The 17,171-nt window shown below is 40.2% G+C and overlaps 2 protein-coding genes across 2 annotated transcripts; one reads left to right on the forward strand and one right to left on the reverse strand.

Annotated features, from left to right (window-relative positions):
- Positions 1 to 2,938: 2,938 nt before the first annotated feature.
- On the reverse strand, positions 2,939 to 4,192 carry foxe3 (forkhead box E3). Its single transcript, XM_069694634.1, has one exon. It carries the CDS (start codon positions 4,190 to 4,192, stop codon positions 2,939 to 2,941), a length of 1,254 nt encoding a protein of 417 aa, XP_069550735.1.
- An 8,563-nt stretch (positions 4,193 to 12,755) lies between these two features.
- On the forward strand, positions 12,756 to 16,957 carry haus8 (HAUS augmin like complex subunit 8). The gene is made up of 10 exons (XM_069694635.1): positions 12,756 to 12,836; positions 13,210 to 13,274; positions 14,023 to 14,084; positions 14,329 to 14,452; positions 14,798 to 14,890; positions 14,983 to 15,086; positions 15,294 to 15,452; positions 15,873 to 16,014; positions 16,354 to 16,495; positions 16,672 to 16,957. Exons 1-10 carry the CDS (start codon positions 12,772 to 12,774, stop codon positions 16,796 to 16,798), a joined length of 1,083 nt encoding a protein of 360 aa, XP_069550736.1. The 5' UTR covers positions 12,756 to 12,771; the 3' UTR covers positions 16,799 to 16,957.
- Positions 16,958 to 17,171: the final 214 nt, after the last annotated feature.

Consider the following 17,171-nt stretch of genomic DNA (forward strand, 5'->3'; position numbering starts at 1 on the left):
TTGAATAGATGAGTTTCAGTTTATAGTGTTGAAGCGCCCCCTGCTGTTACCGCAGTAATACAATGACAAGTAGTCTGCATTCAGATGAAGTCCATGCTGAGTGATTATAGAACTATCAACAGGACTAGGTACCGGCCACAGGTTGTTCACACTGGTTTCTGAACGACTCTTTTGAATATCTCTTTGTACCTAACAATGACATGACAACCCGCTTTGGTAATCATTAATATTCTAATAAGAACTGTAATATGTTTTCTGTGTCATTGTAACTGATTACATTTATTGTATAATTTATTTACGTAACTCTGTTCCATGTAACTAGTTACTCCTCAACACTGATTACAACAGGAGGAGATTAAACTGAAAAAAAAGTGCCTGGTTTAATAGAGTATTAATGCCTGGCCACAAGTTAAAGAAGCAAACTGTACTGGGAGGATCTGAATACTCAGAAGCTGCCTGCTGGAGCGCAGGTTTGATTGTTAAGTTGCTGCAGGAATCAACAGTGAAAAAGGGAATCTTGATTTCATTTTATGGTTTGCTAATATGTCTGAAGTTTTGTTGCCTAAAGATTTCCAGCTCTTAGTGTACACCAGACCCTCAGACACTTTTCTTGTTATGAGCACTGTTGTTGTGCACATTTACAGATGCCGTTTATCTTTTCACTAAATAAATATGAAATGTTCAGCAGAAGAAACCAAAACTGATCTGAACCATTTTAAATTCTCTGCACATTGCCTATTTGAATCATTTCTCAATAGTCAAACAAAAGCAGAGGTATGAAAGTATAACGCAGGAAAAGTGCATTCATGCTTCCAGACAAAATCAAAACACTTTAAAGACCCAATCAGAATAAAAAACAGAAAGTGTCTGATTTTGTATATGGCCCACTACACAGAGCTTTTGCAACATTAAAATCTGTTTACTTATTCCCCTGCTGAAAAGTTGCGTCATTAAACAACAGTCAAACAACAATTAGCAATGGAAAAAAAAATCTTTGCATAAGAGTTTCAGCAGTCTCACATGCCGAACATCTTGCTTTTGCTTCCATCTAGTGGTAGGAACTTTTAACCTACTGTCTGATCCCTTCAGTTCACTCGAGCACATAAGAGGACATCGTGGTTAATACAAATACTGTTTGTTCTTACTGAATGAGAAGCTCTATAGAAGGGGAAGTTATGAGAGCTGGCGTTCACGTTGAATTTGACCAATGCTGCTATTTGCTGTGAGACTTTTACATTTTGAAAATGCTGAAGATGCTATTTTGTTTTAAATGAGAGGCTTCGTCCAAACAACCATTCCAGTTTTCACTGGCTACTGATTCAGCCCAGCGCTAGATTGTGTGCAGGGATGCTTTGACCCAGGAGGCCCCAGGCCTATTAGTAATTTAGATTTTTTTATAAACTCCTTCTGTCTCTCTTTAGCTGTTGTATTTGTGATTTCATTGTGATCTGAAGTTTTCTTTGAGCAACATTTCAATTAAATTAAGAACACCAAAATGTCACCACATGTTGCACATTCACTGATTCTCTGACATCATCAAAATTGTCCTCTCTCAAACAACTAAATAGAATATTTAGCATTCTCTTCACTACATTACTTCCAAGAATGTCTATTGTCAGATAAAAATAAATTTTTATGACTAACAACAAAAGCATTTTAATTCCAATTATCCTGGATAGAGAAAACAGAAGGGTTAACACAATTAACAGAATCTGAGGAAAGTACTTTATAAAGCATTACAAAATAAAGGAATCGATAATGAGAAAAATGTTGAAGATGTATCACAGACTCAGTAGGCTGAAATGTAGAAGAGAATACACATTCATGCAACATCCTTTTCGCAATCATTGTGTTAAAGGTATTCAACAAGGCCGGTTTTGCATCTTTTTGAACACAGTTAAAACTATTTGTACACTGTATGGGTTTGACTGATAATTCCTATTTTGGATCTCCTGTAATTTGTATTTAAATTACTTTTTATTATTATAATAATGTTTAACAATTAATATTCTGTTCTTTTTTTTAATATATAATCTACATTCTTAGGTTGTGTATAATTTGTATTTGTCAGTCAATACTCAATAAAAAATACAATGTTTTTTTGGGGGGCTTTTAAATAAAATCAGTCCTAATTTTATGTTTAGGCTTATAAAAATTACATGTAAATAGGATCACCCAAAATTACATTTTCAATTGTCCAGGTCCGAATTTTGAGGCATGATTTATTTTTAAAGAACTGACTACATTTGTGAGATGGTTTATTCTATATCATTTTCTCACTTATACGTTTTAAATGCAGATACTCATTTTGAATTGTGTTCATAGATTTTAATTGTTTTTACTGACTGATTGCATAGTCTCCATGAAACATGATGTTCTTTTTGACAGGTTTTATGTCATGAATAAAGACCACATTTATTTTATTGTAAAAATCCATTTATTTCAAGCGACTTGTCGCCAGCAACGATAACACTCCTTTTAATAAAGTCTTTACATCAGCAAACTATTTACACACAAAAAAACAGCAGAGTTGAATTATAGTATAACAAACATGTAAACTTAATGACAAACTGTAAAACACAGGAAATATGAACGCAGCTGTGGCACCATAAAACACATTAAACTCTGAGATGAAGTCATGGAATGTGTCAAATGGATCTGAATGGCTTTACACCTTTTAAACAGGAATGTTTTATAGTGAGGCTCGGTCATGAGGTGTCATTTGTGGTCCTGGCAAAAACAAATTGTTACAGTAAATTATCTGTCATATATTGGAGTCTTTGGTGACATAATAGTAGGCCTTCGCATCTCTTATGGCCTGTCAGGCTATAATATCCCAGTAATATACGTATTTATTGAGGGCACATTATGGGACTATTTAGTAGCCTTCCTTTCTACAAAAAAAAAAATTGGGGGGGGGGGGGGGGTAAATAATATCTCACATATACCGCTCTAATCCTGACGCAAAATTGGCTTGTCTCATGTAAGTGTTGTTGTAGGAGTTCATGGGGCTGGAGAGTCCCAGCAGCTGCTCCGTATGCTCGGCACAGGAGCTGGGGCGCAGGGCCGGCAGGGAGAGGCGGTTGCCCGAGCAGTACACCTGGGAGCTCCCTGGGGAGAATCCGGACTGGCTCATGGTGGGCAGGTTTGGAGGGGAGGCCGAGGAGGAGTACGGGTACCCGGCGGTCAAGTTGGACGATAGGTTCCCGCTGTTTCTGCTCAGCATGTTCGCCGACGGATTGACAGTCTGGGTCTGGAAGCACGCAGACGGGTCGGTGCTGGTCACCGAGCAGCTGGAGGTCATGGCGCCCAGGTCACCTCCACCCAGCCCCAGCGCATGGGAGTTGAGCTCTCCACCCGGGCCGCTCTGCGCCACCGTCTGCTGGCTGATGATGTTGTCGATGCTGAACATGCGCGGCTGTCCTTGGCCGACCCCGGCGGAGGTCTGGTAAGGATGCAGCATGGCCGGATGCGGGGATGTGGTTGTAAGCTGAGAACCATAACCTGACCCTATCCCTGCGTACAGGGTGTTAGGGTACGATGGCCTGCCCATTGGTGTAGGGGTAAAGGCGCTGGAGCTCTGCATGTAGCCCGGGTAGGTGCTCACATCTGTGCGCTTGAACCTTTTCCTCCTCCTCAAAAAGCTCCCGTTGTCAAACATGTCCTCAGCTGCGGGGTCTAACGTCCAGTAGTTGCCTTTCCCTGGTCTGCCTGGCTCTCTGGGGATCTTCACAAAGCAGTCATTAAGGGTGAGGTTGTGGCGGATTGAGTTTTGCCACTTCTTCGAGTTCTCCCTGTAGAAAGGAAAACGCTCCATGATGAACTTATAAATGCCCCCCAAGGTGAGCTTCCTCTCCGGGGAGTTGGCAATGGCCATGGCGATAAGAGCGATGTAGCTGTAGGGAGGTTTCCCCCTCTGCACGGGCCTCTTCCTCCGCCGGCTCCCTGTGGACAGGTGCTCCTCCGTCTGGCCCAGAGCGGCTCCATCCTCCGTGTTCGGACTGTTGCCCCGCGGCTCCGACTTGATCAGAATGTTGTCCTTTGACCGTGCCTGCAGCATCAGAGGCGGCGGGGGTAGCGGCGAGTCCAAGCTCACGTTTGGAGACATGACAACGGGGCTTGCCTCGGCGGGCGAGTGCTCTGCGGTCATGTTGCACATGCCAGAGAAGTAAGAATAATTTGCCAGATTCATAAAAGAAACAATGTGACGAACTTCTTTTTGTTGAAATGATCAGATGTGGGGAAAATGCCCGTGAAAGAAACAAGTATTTTACTCCTGACTGGTCCCTTGCTGTGGCCAAAAATAGCCCGTGTCCTGCTCTGGTGTTTGGGGTGTGTGTGTGTGTGTGTGTGTGTGTGTCAGTCCAGGTGAGAGGAAGGCGTTGACAGTTTTATAAGACAGGGCAGGAATGACGCCACTGGGTGGCCAGTGACGATGGAGGCAGGAGGGCCCACCACCCATCCACCAAAAAACTTGTATTTCTCTAACAGACAGAGGGGACTTATAGTGTATCACAATAGCTTATAATTGATAAGGAAATTATATGATCTAATAGTAACAGTGCTGCATTTTTACCTGGACATTAGGCTGTATGATTAGTTTCTATTGAAGCTCAAACAACATAACAAAACATTGACTTATGTGCTAAACCCCAAACTGGCACATTATTAGATGTTTGAGACACTAAAAGAGATTTACTGGTGATCCCTTCTCTGTGTCTGCTGTTCTCTCTGGGCTTTCACTGATGGCTGAGTGTATATCCAGGACAGAAACAACACTCACAGAGCTACCCCATGCTACTCCAAACCCAACACCCAATCCACCAATTGAAAAATAATAACAAGCCACTGAAAACAACAATTGAGCTGTCAAAGCTTTTGGGAAAGAAAAGTAAATATCCCTTCATTTCATTTTCATTTTTGGAGAGTGATAATCAAACAATCGCCTTTGCCTGAGAGGAGAAGTGTTATCTTATGGATTTCCAAGTGAAAACACTGTTGTGCACACAGTTGGTATGTAGACAACACCCTTTAAACACCAGACTGTAATAGTGCTTTTGATGGAGTATTTAGGCAAACACAGGGCTGATGTTAATTACAAAAGAGGTGACCTACTGCTTTAACAACATGGAGAGCTGTTATGTACTGTTGTGAACGATATGGTGTCTGGACTGAGCCCAGCAGTTCAGCCTCATAACGTAGCACGATAATCTGATGACATCCAGAAGACAAAGTAAAGGGGAACCTGAGTAAATGAGTGGCTTAATAAATGCAGATGCATCAGGTCACAGAGGGAGTGTGAAAATCAGTCATGTGTTATTCAGTTGATCTGGTAATCAACTAATTTAATCAAGCCCCTTTAGGAAACTTTGAACCACATTGTTTCCACCACTGTTAACAAATGAGGAAATATCTTTTGGAAGAATTCGGTGTGAACTCTATGCAAAATGTTGCATGGGCAACATGCCAAACAACATATTAAAAACTTCATGCTCATTTTTCTTAGGACAAGTACTGTCCAGTATTTGAAAAAGCAGGAACAGATCAAAAGAACAGAGATGATGTTGACAACAATTTCAGACAACTTGGCTGATTTTCCTTCGTACAGGGCGAAATAATAATAATAATAAGAAGAAGAAGAAGAAGAAGAAAATGTTGACGATAACCAAACCAGTATTAATCATCACTGCTCAACCTAGATGCCTGTTTCCCCGTCACCCTCTCTCCGCCAACACACAGAGGCTGGCACCCCCCTCCCACAGATGACTGGACCCCTCCCCACCCAGCCGCAGCTCAGACAACACTAAGCCCAGCTAGCTACTCACAGCCAGTGGCTAACAGCTTCAGACAGGCGTGGGAGCGGGGATGTATCCAAGCAGGATCTGCCCCCAGAGCTGCCAGGTCAGGCAGGACAAACAGGGGCTCAGGCCAGGAAACGAGGCCCTCTGCCTCAGGGCCTGCGGCCTCTTGCTAATCCCCTCCCAAACCACCCGCCACCCCGTAAGAGCCTCCCTACACACACCTCTCTGCACCTCCACACTATCAATACATTTGTCTTGTTGTATGGACAGTGTGTGTATTTGTTTCTCATTCATATGCACAGACCACACACTGTACTGTACATATTCATACTCCAGTATGCAGAATTTTCTGTAAGCAGTGAAAACTTTGCTTCAGATTTCCTCTACATCATGATTATTAGATCTGTCCCTCTATCAAAAATATTGGAACAGCAGCCGAGTGAAAGACTGATACAACACTTACACAGCGTTGTCTGTGCTCCTGTGTGTGTCACGACAGTTCCTATATCAATGGGGGAGAGTATCTAGGCAGAGGTAGAGGCTAAAAAAAAAAATCCCCCAAAACGTAGTTATAAGAACAAAAAAGGTTCTAAGTTCCCCCCGGTGCCTACACACACAAAAGGGGGAAACCCCTCCCACCGTTCTTAGAACGGGGAAATAATCCCTCCGGTCCGAAAACGCCTTTTGAAGTTGATGCAGGCTGGAACTATTTATCTAAAAGTGGAACAATTGGTTACAAATAGTAAAAAGCTAGAGGAGTCCCTGCAACTCCTTTGATCGCGTGGTAAGGCCCTGCTGGTTGAGGGTTTCAATGAGTAGAAGAATAAAAGCCAAAAAAATAGTAATTTAGGTCACAGCTGTAACCTGAAATAAAGTTATTTGTTTACGTTTTAATCAATAGTTGTCTTTTCCTAATCCTCACCTTAATTACACTTTATACATTAGGTATGTAAACCTAAACATATGAGACTTTCATTTTGTGTAGAATATCTTAAATGATCATGCTCAGGGCTCCCTGCACTAGCCTGACTGAGTTATTTTTGTGAGCCTAATTATTTGGTGATTAAAAAAAAAAAGTGTGGTCCACCAAGAGTGAAGCCCAGCAACCTCTTTTTCTATTTTAAATGTTGCTTCATGTAAATAGAGGACACTTTACTTTTAGATGAAACTGTTTCAGTTTAGCAATTAGACTTTCTGTAATGAGCATGGCTGGATTAACTTTCAGAGGGCCCCAGGGCAAAAATTGGGCCCCTTTTGAAACCCACTTTACATGTCAGTTTCATATATCCTCAGGTACCTGGAAACACCAGTACTGTAGAGCTCAAATGTTTTTTGATTGATTATGAGTTGATTGACATGATTAATTGGCAACAATCTGAAATTGTTGCCAATTGCTTTGGATGTTTTTAAGGAAAAATAATCCAAATTCTCTGGTACTATCTTCTCTGCTACTTTCATAGTTTTCTCTAACCTCTTTGGGACAAGTTTTACTCAATGTCAGCTTATAAAAACATAACATTAGCTGAAATAAAGTGCATTTGAGGCAGTCACAGCTGCAAGAGTGAGAAATGCTCCCTCAATCATGTTCTCTTACGGCCGTCTCCGATGTTAGCAGGTCTGCAGGTTCTCTTCCCCTTTTTGATGAAATCCTGAGAAGTATAGCGAGTGAGAGGGACAGACGAAGCTGCTGAGCAAACACTTGGAGTCCAGTCATTCGCAAAGTGGCTCCAGGGGACGAGCAGGAGGAGGAGGGGGGCATGAGAAAAAGAGGGGGAATGAAAGAGTGAGAGACAGAAAGAGAAAGAGAAAAAGAGAGAGAGAGAGAGAGAGAGAGAGAAACACAGGAGAGAGCGCAACCTTTTTCTTGCTCAAGCTCATCAAGTACGGGCCAGGGCTCCTGAAAACGCAGGGATTACCAGGGTACTGGGGCTGTACTGGCCTGGGCCGCCTCTGCTCACTCCTGCACAGCACGCTACACTGCCCTGCTAAAGCACTGCACATGGTTCTCACACACACACACACACACACACACACACACACACACACACACACACACACACACACACACACACACACACACACACACACACACACACACACACACACACACACACACAACCAGTCATGCTTGCTTATGTGGTGATCATTTGCAAAAATTCACATGGACGTGCAACATATAGATGATAAAGCTACAATGCATCTAGAAATTTACTCAGTTCACATAAAACAACTAACTGGGTGTCTAACTGTGGTCTAATTTCTGCCTCGGTTTAATGCATTTAAGGTTAAAAACTGAGAAAAGGATTCCATTGGTGCTCAAATTACGGTTTATTCTACAACTCGTCCTTCATTGAGGAACAAAAACCTTTGACCTGTCGTGGTACGATTAACGACGCAGTTTTTTTCCTGGATAAACAGCCGTCTGCCCCCAAGACAGCCAGGAAATCCCCCAGCCTCCAGCACTGCAGCCAGGGATGCTGCAAGATGCATCCACAAGAGTGAACACCATGCTGAGGTCAAACCCTGCTGAGATAAGCGCAGCAATTAAACAATTAGAAAGGTGAGGGGCACATGCACGAGGGGGAAAACACAGCTCCACACTATCTGATGGAGTCTGTAGCAATTCTTGGGGTTTTCTCTGTTCATCGAGGGGAAAAAAAAGGAGCTAAATACAAAGTATTTCAGCTTTAGACAACAGTTTTATTGTCAGCATATTAGCTGAAAATGATGACAATGCTTGTAAACATCATTAACAGAAGACAGATGGGAAATGCATTTATTTGCTTTCTGGCTGAAAATAAGAAAATCCAGTTCACTTTTATGCATTTCCATAATATGAAGCTACAGTCAAGTGATGTGAGCTCAGCTTAACATACAGACTGAAGCACACAAACTGTGTATCCAACGTACTGAACAATACATCTATCTGCACCTCATATGCTCACTAATTTAAAATGTTTGATAACGGCTGTTTCCAGTCATTACTCAAAGTTAAAATAACAATTTCTTGACTGTCAGTTACAAATGAGAAGTATCATTCTTCTCATCTAGCGCTCAGCCGCAAAGCAAATTACAGTACTTGCCAACCTCTTAAGAATATTTCATTACTTACATATATTATATATTTGTTTTACTTTTTTGTGTTTTTTAGTGATTTACGATGAGATTAGTTTGTAATTCATATAAAGCTTCAGCTGCTATCATTGTGCACACCGTAATACCTCCTAAAGTTGTCTGATTTATACATGGGAAGAGACAAAATGAGCAGCAGAGCCGCCCAGTTATTATGAAGAAGTAAACACTATCCTAATACACCTTTGCTTACCATGGGTAGCCAACAGAGAGACGCTTAATGCCTCCTCAGAAGCTCCTGGCTGACTGGTTAGTCCTTCTTTAGCTGCTTTCTACAGCAAGCGCCACTGAAGACAAAAACAAACAGAGGAAATCATACACTGGTCTGTCCTGGAGAGCTGAGGTGGCCGAAACAAAAAGTGCACTTCTGTCCTAAGAGGACGGAAACATTTAACCTGCTGAATCAGAGAAAATAGACTCGCACATTAACAGAAAAAAACCTTAACTAAAACTTTGGCTAATCAATGAACGGTGTATAAATTAATACATTACACATAGGGCAAAAAATATAATAGGGCAATGTGATCAAATTCAGATTATCCAACTATGATGTAAATACTTCTTGTTGGTTTTACAGTATGAGGCACTGTGTATTTGAAGCATTCCTGGAAGACTATGTGGACCAGACTGGCAGACTGGGTGATGAGTAACAACTTACCGCAAAGGGAAGAGGGGCATTGTGTGTGTGTGTGTGTGTGTGTGTGTGTGTGTGTGTGTGTGTGTGTGTGTGTGTGTGTGTGTGTGTGTGTGTGTGTGTGTGCGTGTGCGTGCGTGCATGCGTGTGTGCGTGCGTGTGTGTGTGTGCGTGCGTATATATATAACCATGTGTTAGGAGCATGGAAAGCAATTTTTCTCCCATTTCAATCAGAACGTCAATGAAAGCTGTTTCGTCTCACATTTTTTATCACCTTAAACTGTCTTGAAGTGGCAGAGCAGAGTATCAGTGAGGTCACAGTGACATGGGTAAATCCTCCATTAGACGTCAGAGTTTCGGAGCAGAGACAAAGGTAAGAGAGGTGGGCTCAGAAAGGAGACAAGGACTTTCATTCAGCGACTCCATGTCTCCTTATAACGCCGTCTTTCAACATGCACTTCTCACTCTTTCACTTCAGCTCCTCAGCCAAAGACTGGATCTTTTACTTTACTCCAGAAAATAGTAAAAGGAAGCAACTTTACCAGTAAAATTCTTATATTATTTAATAACAATTACGGACTCTATTCAAAAGAGTCCGCACTGCCCAGGTCACCACTGTTTAAAGCACTTGTTGTCCATCTGAAAGCAGCCACTGGTCCTGGCATTGCCTGGTGGTGAAAGATGGATAGCAAGCATGCGGACGCACAGCAGCCAGCCTCGAGGCTTTATTACACCGAGAGAGAGGAGAAAGCCACGATAAGGCTTTTACACACACTGATAAAGTAACACACACTTACAATATACACACACAAATACAGGCATGTGTGAGAGATCTGTTTTAGTGCCAAGCCCAAATGTTCAACCTTTATCGTGAAAAATTCATTAAAGAAGAAAGGTCAGAATACAACTAGTTTCAAAGCCTGGATGTTGTCCAGCAGATCCACTTCATAAAAATCCAAGAAAAAGACGCTATTAAGATCACTGTAGAGTTTCATTACATATCATTCTGAAGATAGAGGTGTTTGTAGCATATTTTTGCTGTCTTACTGTGTGATGTTTTTAATTGTCACTCAAAATCCATCTCTAAGTTTTAGATGCCCTCTTGTAAGGCACCAGTGTTCTTTGCTCTCCACCCCTCAGTGTTTTTTTTTATGCGTATCTGTCGAACTGACTTAGGACAGTAGTTGCTGCCCAGTGTTTACCATCCAGTACCACACCCGCTCTCTTCCTATTGTCCTTCCCGTTGTCCGAGACCAGCTTAGACAGGTGGGATCAGCATCCTTTATGTTCTTTAAGACGAGTGCACACAAACCACCACTAAACTGGCCATAAGAGAGCTCGCTAAGCAGATACACACATAAGGGAGGAAGAGCTTCACGTGCAGGTACATGTGTCAGGGCTCGAGTCTGAATGTTCTCCTTATGTCTGTCTCCTGTTTAATGTGTTTCCTACCTACTCTCTGCACGAGTTACAGACTGTTCCTTTCTGTTGTGATCATCTGGTTTCCAGCTCACAACAGCCTCACTACAATGCACTGTCAGTGGGGTCCACCCATCCTTTAAACCCCGAACAGAAATAGAAATGCACAATAGATAAATACAATCCATACATTTATATTGAATGTATTTTCAGTAAACTCAACAGACTTCTATATACTAAAAATAGATCTGACTTGACAGGATTGTCACCAAATGTGTTCTTACATTGACAGTAAATGCAGACCTTTACACCCATCTAGTGGTTCATGGGGACCTTTCAGAGCTAAGACTGAATGGACTTTTAAATCAGCTATGCTATTCAGGTGTTCATGTTACTATGTCTACTGCCTGTAGGAGCAATAAAACGTCACTGCAGAATAACAAAGGCCAGGTAAAGATAAACTCTTAGCTGACAAGACCAATTTGTTGTACATGGGTAAAATGGCAACTGAATCAGGGATACACGTGGAGATAATTGTCAAAAAAAGAAAAAAATGATTCATCTTAAAACGAACTTGATCTAAATTTGGGGGAGTAAAGACAGTATCTCCACATAGAAAATATGTGACTCCCAAAAATGTAAATCAGAATCGTAAGAGTTAATATTTCATCATCTGACATTTTTGGAGTGTGACTATGAACAATGAATTATGTGTTCTATATATTGTGCTATGTGTACACACTATGTGAGTGTGTGTAACCACCACGGTTTTTAGGAATGAAGCTGGTTACAGGATAATTTTGAACTGTCAGGTCAGACTGGAACCTGAGGGGACTTATGTGGTGTCCTCTGGAGACAAGATAAGTATTTATGTATGTATGAGGTGAAAGGTGAAACACCGGGAAGACAAATGCTGGCAGAAGTGAGCTGGACAAACAGGTAATCATTTGAATACTAATAATAAAATATAGCAGTCTCCAAGAGAAATAAAAAAATGGAACAAAGAGGGTGAGAAAAAACTAAAAATCTTTGGAAGAATTACTCTCAGTAACGGTTAAGTACACTGCTGAGCTGTGCTTCCGTAAAAAAATGAATGATCTCCTCTTTTGCATTGTGTCATTCAAAAAAAACTTTTGTTAAAAAAAAAAAAAAAAAAAACTTTTGAGGAAATTAACTGAACTGAATCACTTTCGAAAATGATCCGTTCAATTCATCAGTTTGGCTGAGCTCTCAATATTCAAACTGGCCTATCAAGTCAGCACTCGAGAACGGCACCGACGAAGTTAACAACAATACATGAACTTCTTGAAATACTTCCAGCAACAATGCCTTAATTCATATATCAACAATCCACCACAAATATTGAACATTTAATATAAACACAATACTTGTTTGTGTCCTTCAGTATTTATCTTAACTGCATTCAATTCATTCACACATGCACTATTCAAACAAATGAGAACCAAATAAATTTGTTTAAGAGCAGTCCTGCTTTCAGCAATATCATGATGTTGAGATTATAGATGAAATAGAGAAAACTAAAGAGTGTGTGATTATGGTTCACCTTTTTACACAAAAATGGCTTATCATGTACTGAGTGAGGAGGCTGTTGCTTCCATCGCAGTGACTGGCAGTACCTCCTCCAGTTCAGCAGATGTCAGCATGCACTTTCAATGCCGCTTTTCAATCCGCCGCAAAGGTACAAAGAAGAGGAGCGGAACAAAATCATTTCTTGTTTCTTCCGGTTTACAAAGTCGACGTACGGGCGGTTTGCTTCAAAACATTATGGCGTCGAGTAGAAAATCAACAGCGCCAAGTAGTTTTAAAACCACCTCCACCGACGCAAAAAGGTACGTTTTATGTTTTCCTCCTTTCTCTTAAACAAATATCGAATATTTCGCAGGTTTGTGGTCAGTTCGGTTTTAGGGGAAAGTTGATGTAAAGAAAAAAAAAAAGTTGGTCTCAGTACACAAGCATAGACCATATATTATTTTATTTAGCAATAACTTAACAAGCACAGACGTGTGGTTAAATATAACATTCAAGGCACGTAAATGTACACGTCTTTATGTTCTTGCAATTTGTAACATCAAAAATACCTGCAAGGTAGCTATGCTAACTTGCTAACTAAGCTTCTGGCCGTATTTCAAGACCTCATTGATGTTATAACTTGTTATATCTTCCTTTATAGTTGAATTTGACAGCTGCTGTTTTTATTCTCAGTGTAAAAACTGGCAGCAATGCTACTAAAGCTAACAACAGTGGGACTGGGAAGAAAACTGCTAAATGTAAGTATTCCCACAGCTATATAATATATATATATATATATATATATATATATATATACTGTGTATTTTATATTTAATATTTTTTACTGCTATTTTATTGCTTTTTATTATTCTATTATTATCTTATTGCTTCCTGTATGCTGCTGTAGTGAAAAAAAATGTCCCCTTGGGGATTAATAAAGTAACTACCTACCTACCTACCTACCTACCTACCTACCTACCTACCTACCCTTTGGGTGTCTGTAGTTTTAGTGGTGCTGAAAATTTCACTTCTCGAACATAAGTTGTAGCCTAATGTGCACATTTCCCATAAACTCCTCTCCTAGTGTTGTTGTTGTTTTTTTAAACGTGAGGTTTTCTATGAGGGTTACCTCGTGGTGTTGCACCAGTCGAGAAGCAGCTTGAATTGTGTTAATTACTTATTGGACAGTCCACTGATGAGAGGTTGCACTGCAGTGAGGCCAGAAACTTTTTAAACAATCTAGCCCACTCCACAACTAATATTTGAGCTTTTACTAAATACTGAGTGATATGGCCCTAAAATAATGTTATGATATTACAGGGCATTTCTGTGATAACAATATTCTTGACAATATGACAAAATGCAAAAGTAAATATTCTTAACATCAAAAACATTCAATATAAAAAAAATACGCAATGATGATGATGCATTCATGTTGAATAACAGTAAACAAAGCTTAATCAATATAATTTATTTATATCTTAAAATGTCTTAATTCATCTTTAGCAAGTGGGACTACTGTCAAGTCTCGATATCTACAGTCTGCTGAGAAGACATCTCTTTCGAAGGTAATTATTTATCCTGTGTGTTATTTTTTGGGTTTTCTTTTAACATACAGTTTGTCTTTCACACATAGCAGTCCAACTAGACTGAGTATTGTTTCAAAGCATGTGGACATAAACTGGCATATTTTTAAATGATGAAATATTATGCACTTCTACCTTTCTCCATTGTATATTCAAGTCAGGTGGCGTAATTACACACATTTTGATGTTACACATTTGTATCACATTGCTTGTCTGTAAACATTAGACTAACTCACTGGCCGACGAGTCGACGGCTGTGCCTCTGAGGCCTTCACCAAAACTCAGTGGTGTCAAACTAAAGGTGGGCACTCCACCAAGACGTTCATTGGCCCCACAGGCTCAGGGAACATGTAAGTACTTCCTATGGTGATAATTGTGAATGTGTATTAAAGTTTGTATGAGTGATAAGTACATTTTTAATTTCAATATTATGGATTTAAATCAAATATATACAGTAACCGTAGCGCACCCCAGTAGCAATGATGTTACCTCCTTCACAGAAGATCTTTATTTTCAGCTATAAATACTGATGTTGGTACTAAAATTGTACATGATTCTAGTTGAGTTGTTAATATCCTGCAGCGAAACACTGTACTGCAAAGATCGTAGTAGTATATTTCCTGTGATTTCTGTTAAAGCCTATAGCATTTTGTGAATGAAAGCTATATATAAAGTTTACATGCTTCATCTTATAGCAAAGATGTCACTTCTTGGGAAAAGCATTCTGCAGTCTACTTTCTCAGATGGTCCCTGCATTCGACCGGATTTTGATATTTCAGTCATTAAAGGTAAAAACGGAATAAAACCCCTACAATGCTGGGATTTATTTACAAATGGGATTGTCCAGAAACATTTTATTTATATAATCTATCTCTCTAAGATAAAACGGTGCTTGAAAATGCAGCAGAGCCTGAGAGAAATTCACAGAATGAGAAGAGGATCATTGAGATGGAAACATTTCTACTGGCCTACCTCACAGCTAAGGTTAGTTGGTCTAAAAGATAGGTGTATCTGATACATGCTAAAAAAAGAAAGAAAAGAAAAGGTCTTTCAATCTATCTGCTTCATTCAAACAGTGTAAACAACATTTTTTGTAAAATATGGTCATTCAAGACATTTTTTGTGACTTTTCCATTGTGTCATTCCCATTCCTTGACTGATCTGGTTCTATCTCTTCTATGCTTATTTCAGATGGAGAGCAATACTGCAAAATTCAAGGCTAAGGCAGAGGCAAGGATCCTGCAAGAGATGGAGGAAGAGGAGATGCTGCACAATGAGGTCAAGGAGAAGAAGCGCCAATGCCTTCTCGCAGAAAAGGAAAGGATGTTGAATGAGCTGCTGGATTTGCAGGTCAGGAATATTTCTGCTTTGTATTGATGTGTGGTCAGTTTAGTAGTTATTTGAACCCGATACATTTTAAGAGATCTGTTTTGCATAATAAAGTGAAAAATATATTCATTTTCCTTTTTATTTTTATGATTGTAACAACACAAAATGAATACCGCATTCTTTCCCAGCACCAACAAACATGCTGAACTTGAAACCAGCACGAAAGAAAGACATATTTGAAATGTACATCTAAATGTTAGAATAACAAAAGACATTGGGTGCACTCTGCTACTTACTCATACTATTTTAGCTCTTGTGGGTTATCTGTGCTGATTGATGGTAACCTTGAACAGCTGGTGTAATTTTATTTTTTACAGTGGTATTTTAATGTGTAAACTGAAGTATGTGTTTGTGTGTATGATCACTATCATGTTCCATCAGATTGCTACACTGACTCCTGTGGCAGAAGCTGCCAAGCAGTTCACAAAAGACTACAAGTCTTTTGCTACAGCTGTTGACACCACCCGACACGAGCTGCCTGTCAAGAATTTCCATATTGACGGAGACAGACGGGGATTTCTAGGTTGTTGTTACTATGTTAAAAGTTATAACAATTAATATTAGGCTTTTCTGTATTTTCTATCATATATTTTACAGTGTTGTATGTTCATATTAAACATGGCAAGTGTTTAAAAATAATGATGTAAACATATGTAAAAGTAATTCCTTTGAGGAAAAAAAAATATCTCAGGATTCTAAACATCCGGTTCTGGATGAGCTGAGGTCCCATGATTGAACTGAATTATTTAATGTAACATGACCAGTATGTGCTCTTGTGAACACCAAATGACATGCGTTTTATGGATTTCGCAACCACTGATGTTACATGTTATGATTATTCCACTTGCATCTACCCATTTAGACAAAGCTGAGGCTTGCCTGAAGGAGAGTGAGAAACTGCTGGCGGAGTGCACGGAGGGAGAACACGTGGACAACAGCACATCTCTCGAGTGCCTTAGGGACATGAAAGTGACATCAAAGGACATCAGTCAGCAGCTAACAGGGTGGGCACATAGTATGGAGCATGCTGTATATATTTGCCGTGTCAGCTTTTGATGATTTATTACTTAAGTAATTGAACCCTGGCAACTAGATATTCAGTCGCACCTAATTCACACATGCTGACTTTTCCCTGGTTTCACCCACACGCTGATGTTGGTGTTTTCCCCCTTTTTCCCAGTTCGTTTTCAGAGCTGATGGAGCTGTCATCTTTGGTCTCCCGTCATACAGTCCATGTCCAGCAGGCCATGGAGGAAGAGCAGCTCTGCACTTCACGGACCCGTGAGCTCTACTGCCCAAAACAGTGAAGAATACCACGCAGCATGGGATGCACAGTTCATGCACTTTGGATACCTTCTTCACCCCACAATCTCCGTGGTTTGAATATGTTTTGTAGCTTTTGTGTCCGCGTTTGTCTAGTTGTCTTCTTTGTGTATCTTGTCAATAAATAGATTACAAAATATGAATTTGAACATTGGGTGGCGGGATTTCAATTAAAATTATTATTATTATTTTTTTTAAAACACGCAGGAGTGGGTTTTCCAGGTTTGGATGGTTAAAAATAGCTGCAATTTTTTTTTTACCAAACTCTTGAGAAAACATACTTAAACTGAGTTGCGCGTTTAAATATACATCAGATTTATGTCGATTTAGAAGTCCAATTTTAGAGCATTTTCTCTA

The sequence above is a fragment of the Brachyistius frenatus genome, unplaced genomic scaffold, assembly GCF_029030835.1.
Source record: "Brachyistius frenatus isolate BFR_SWC_R1_liver_20210118 unplaced genomic scaffold, ASM2903083v1 Contig_18, whole genome shotgun sequence".
Taxonomy (NCBI): Eukaryota; Metazoa; Chordata; class Actinopteri; family Embiotocidae; genus Brachyistius; species Brachyistius frenatus.

Coding starts and splice junctions, on each gene's coding strand:
- foxe3 (XM_069694634.1), bottom strand. CDS start 4,192: ATGAATCTGGCAAATTATTCTTACTTCTCTGGCATGTGCAACATGACC.
- haus8 (XM_069694635.1), top strand. CDS start 12,772: ATGGCGTCGAGTAGAAAATCAACAGCGCCAAGTAGTTTTAAAACCACC. Junction 14,891..14,982: donor TGATATTTCAGTCATTAAAG/GTAAAAACGGAA, acceptor TATCTCTCTAAG/ATAAAACGGTGCTTGAAAAT. Junction 16,015..16,353: donor AGACAGACGGGGATTTCTAG/GTTGTTGTTACT, acceptor CTACCCATTTAG/ACAAAGCTGAGGCTTGCCTG.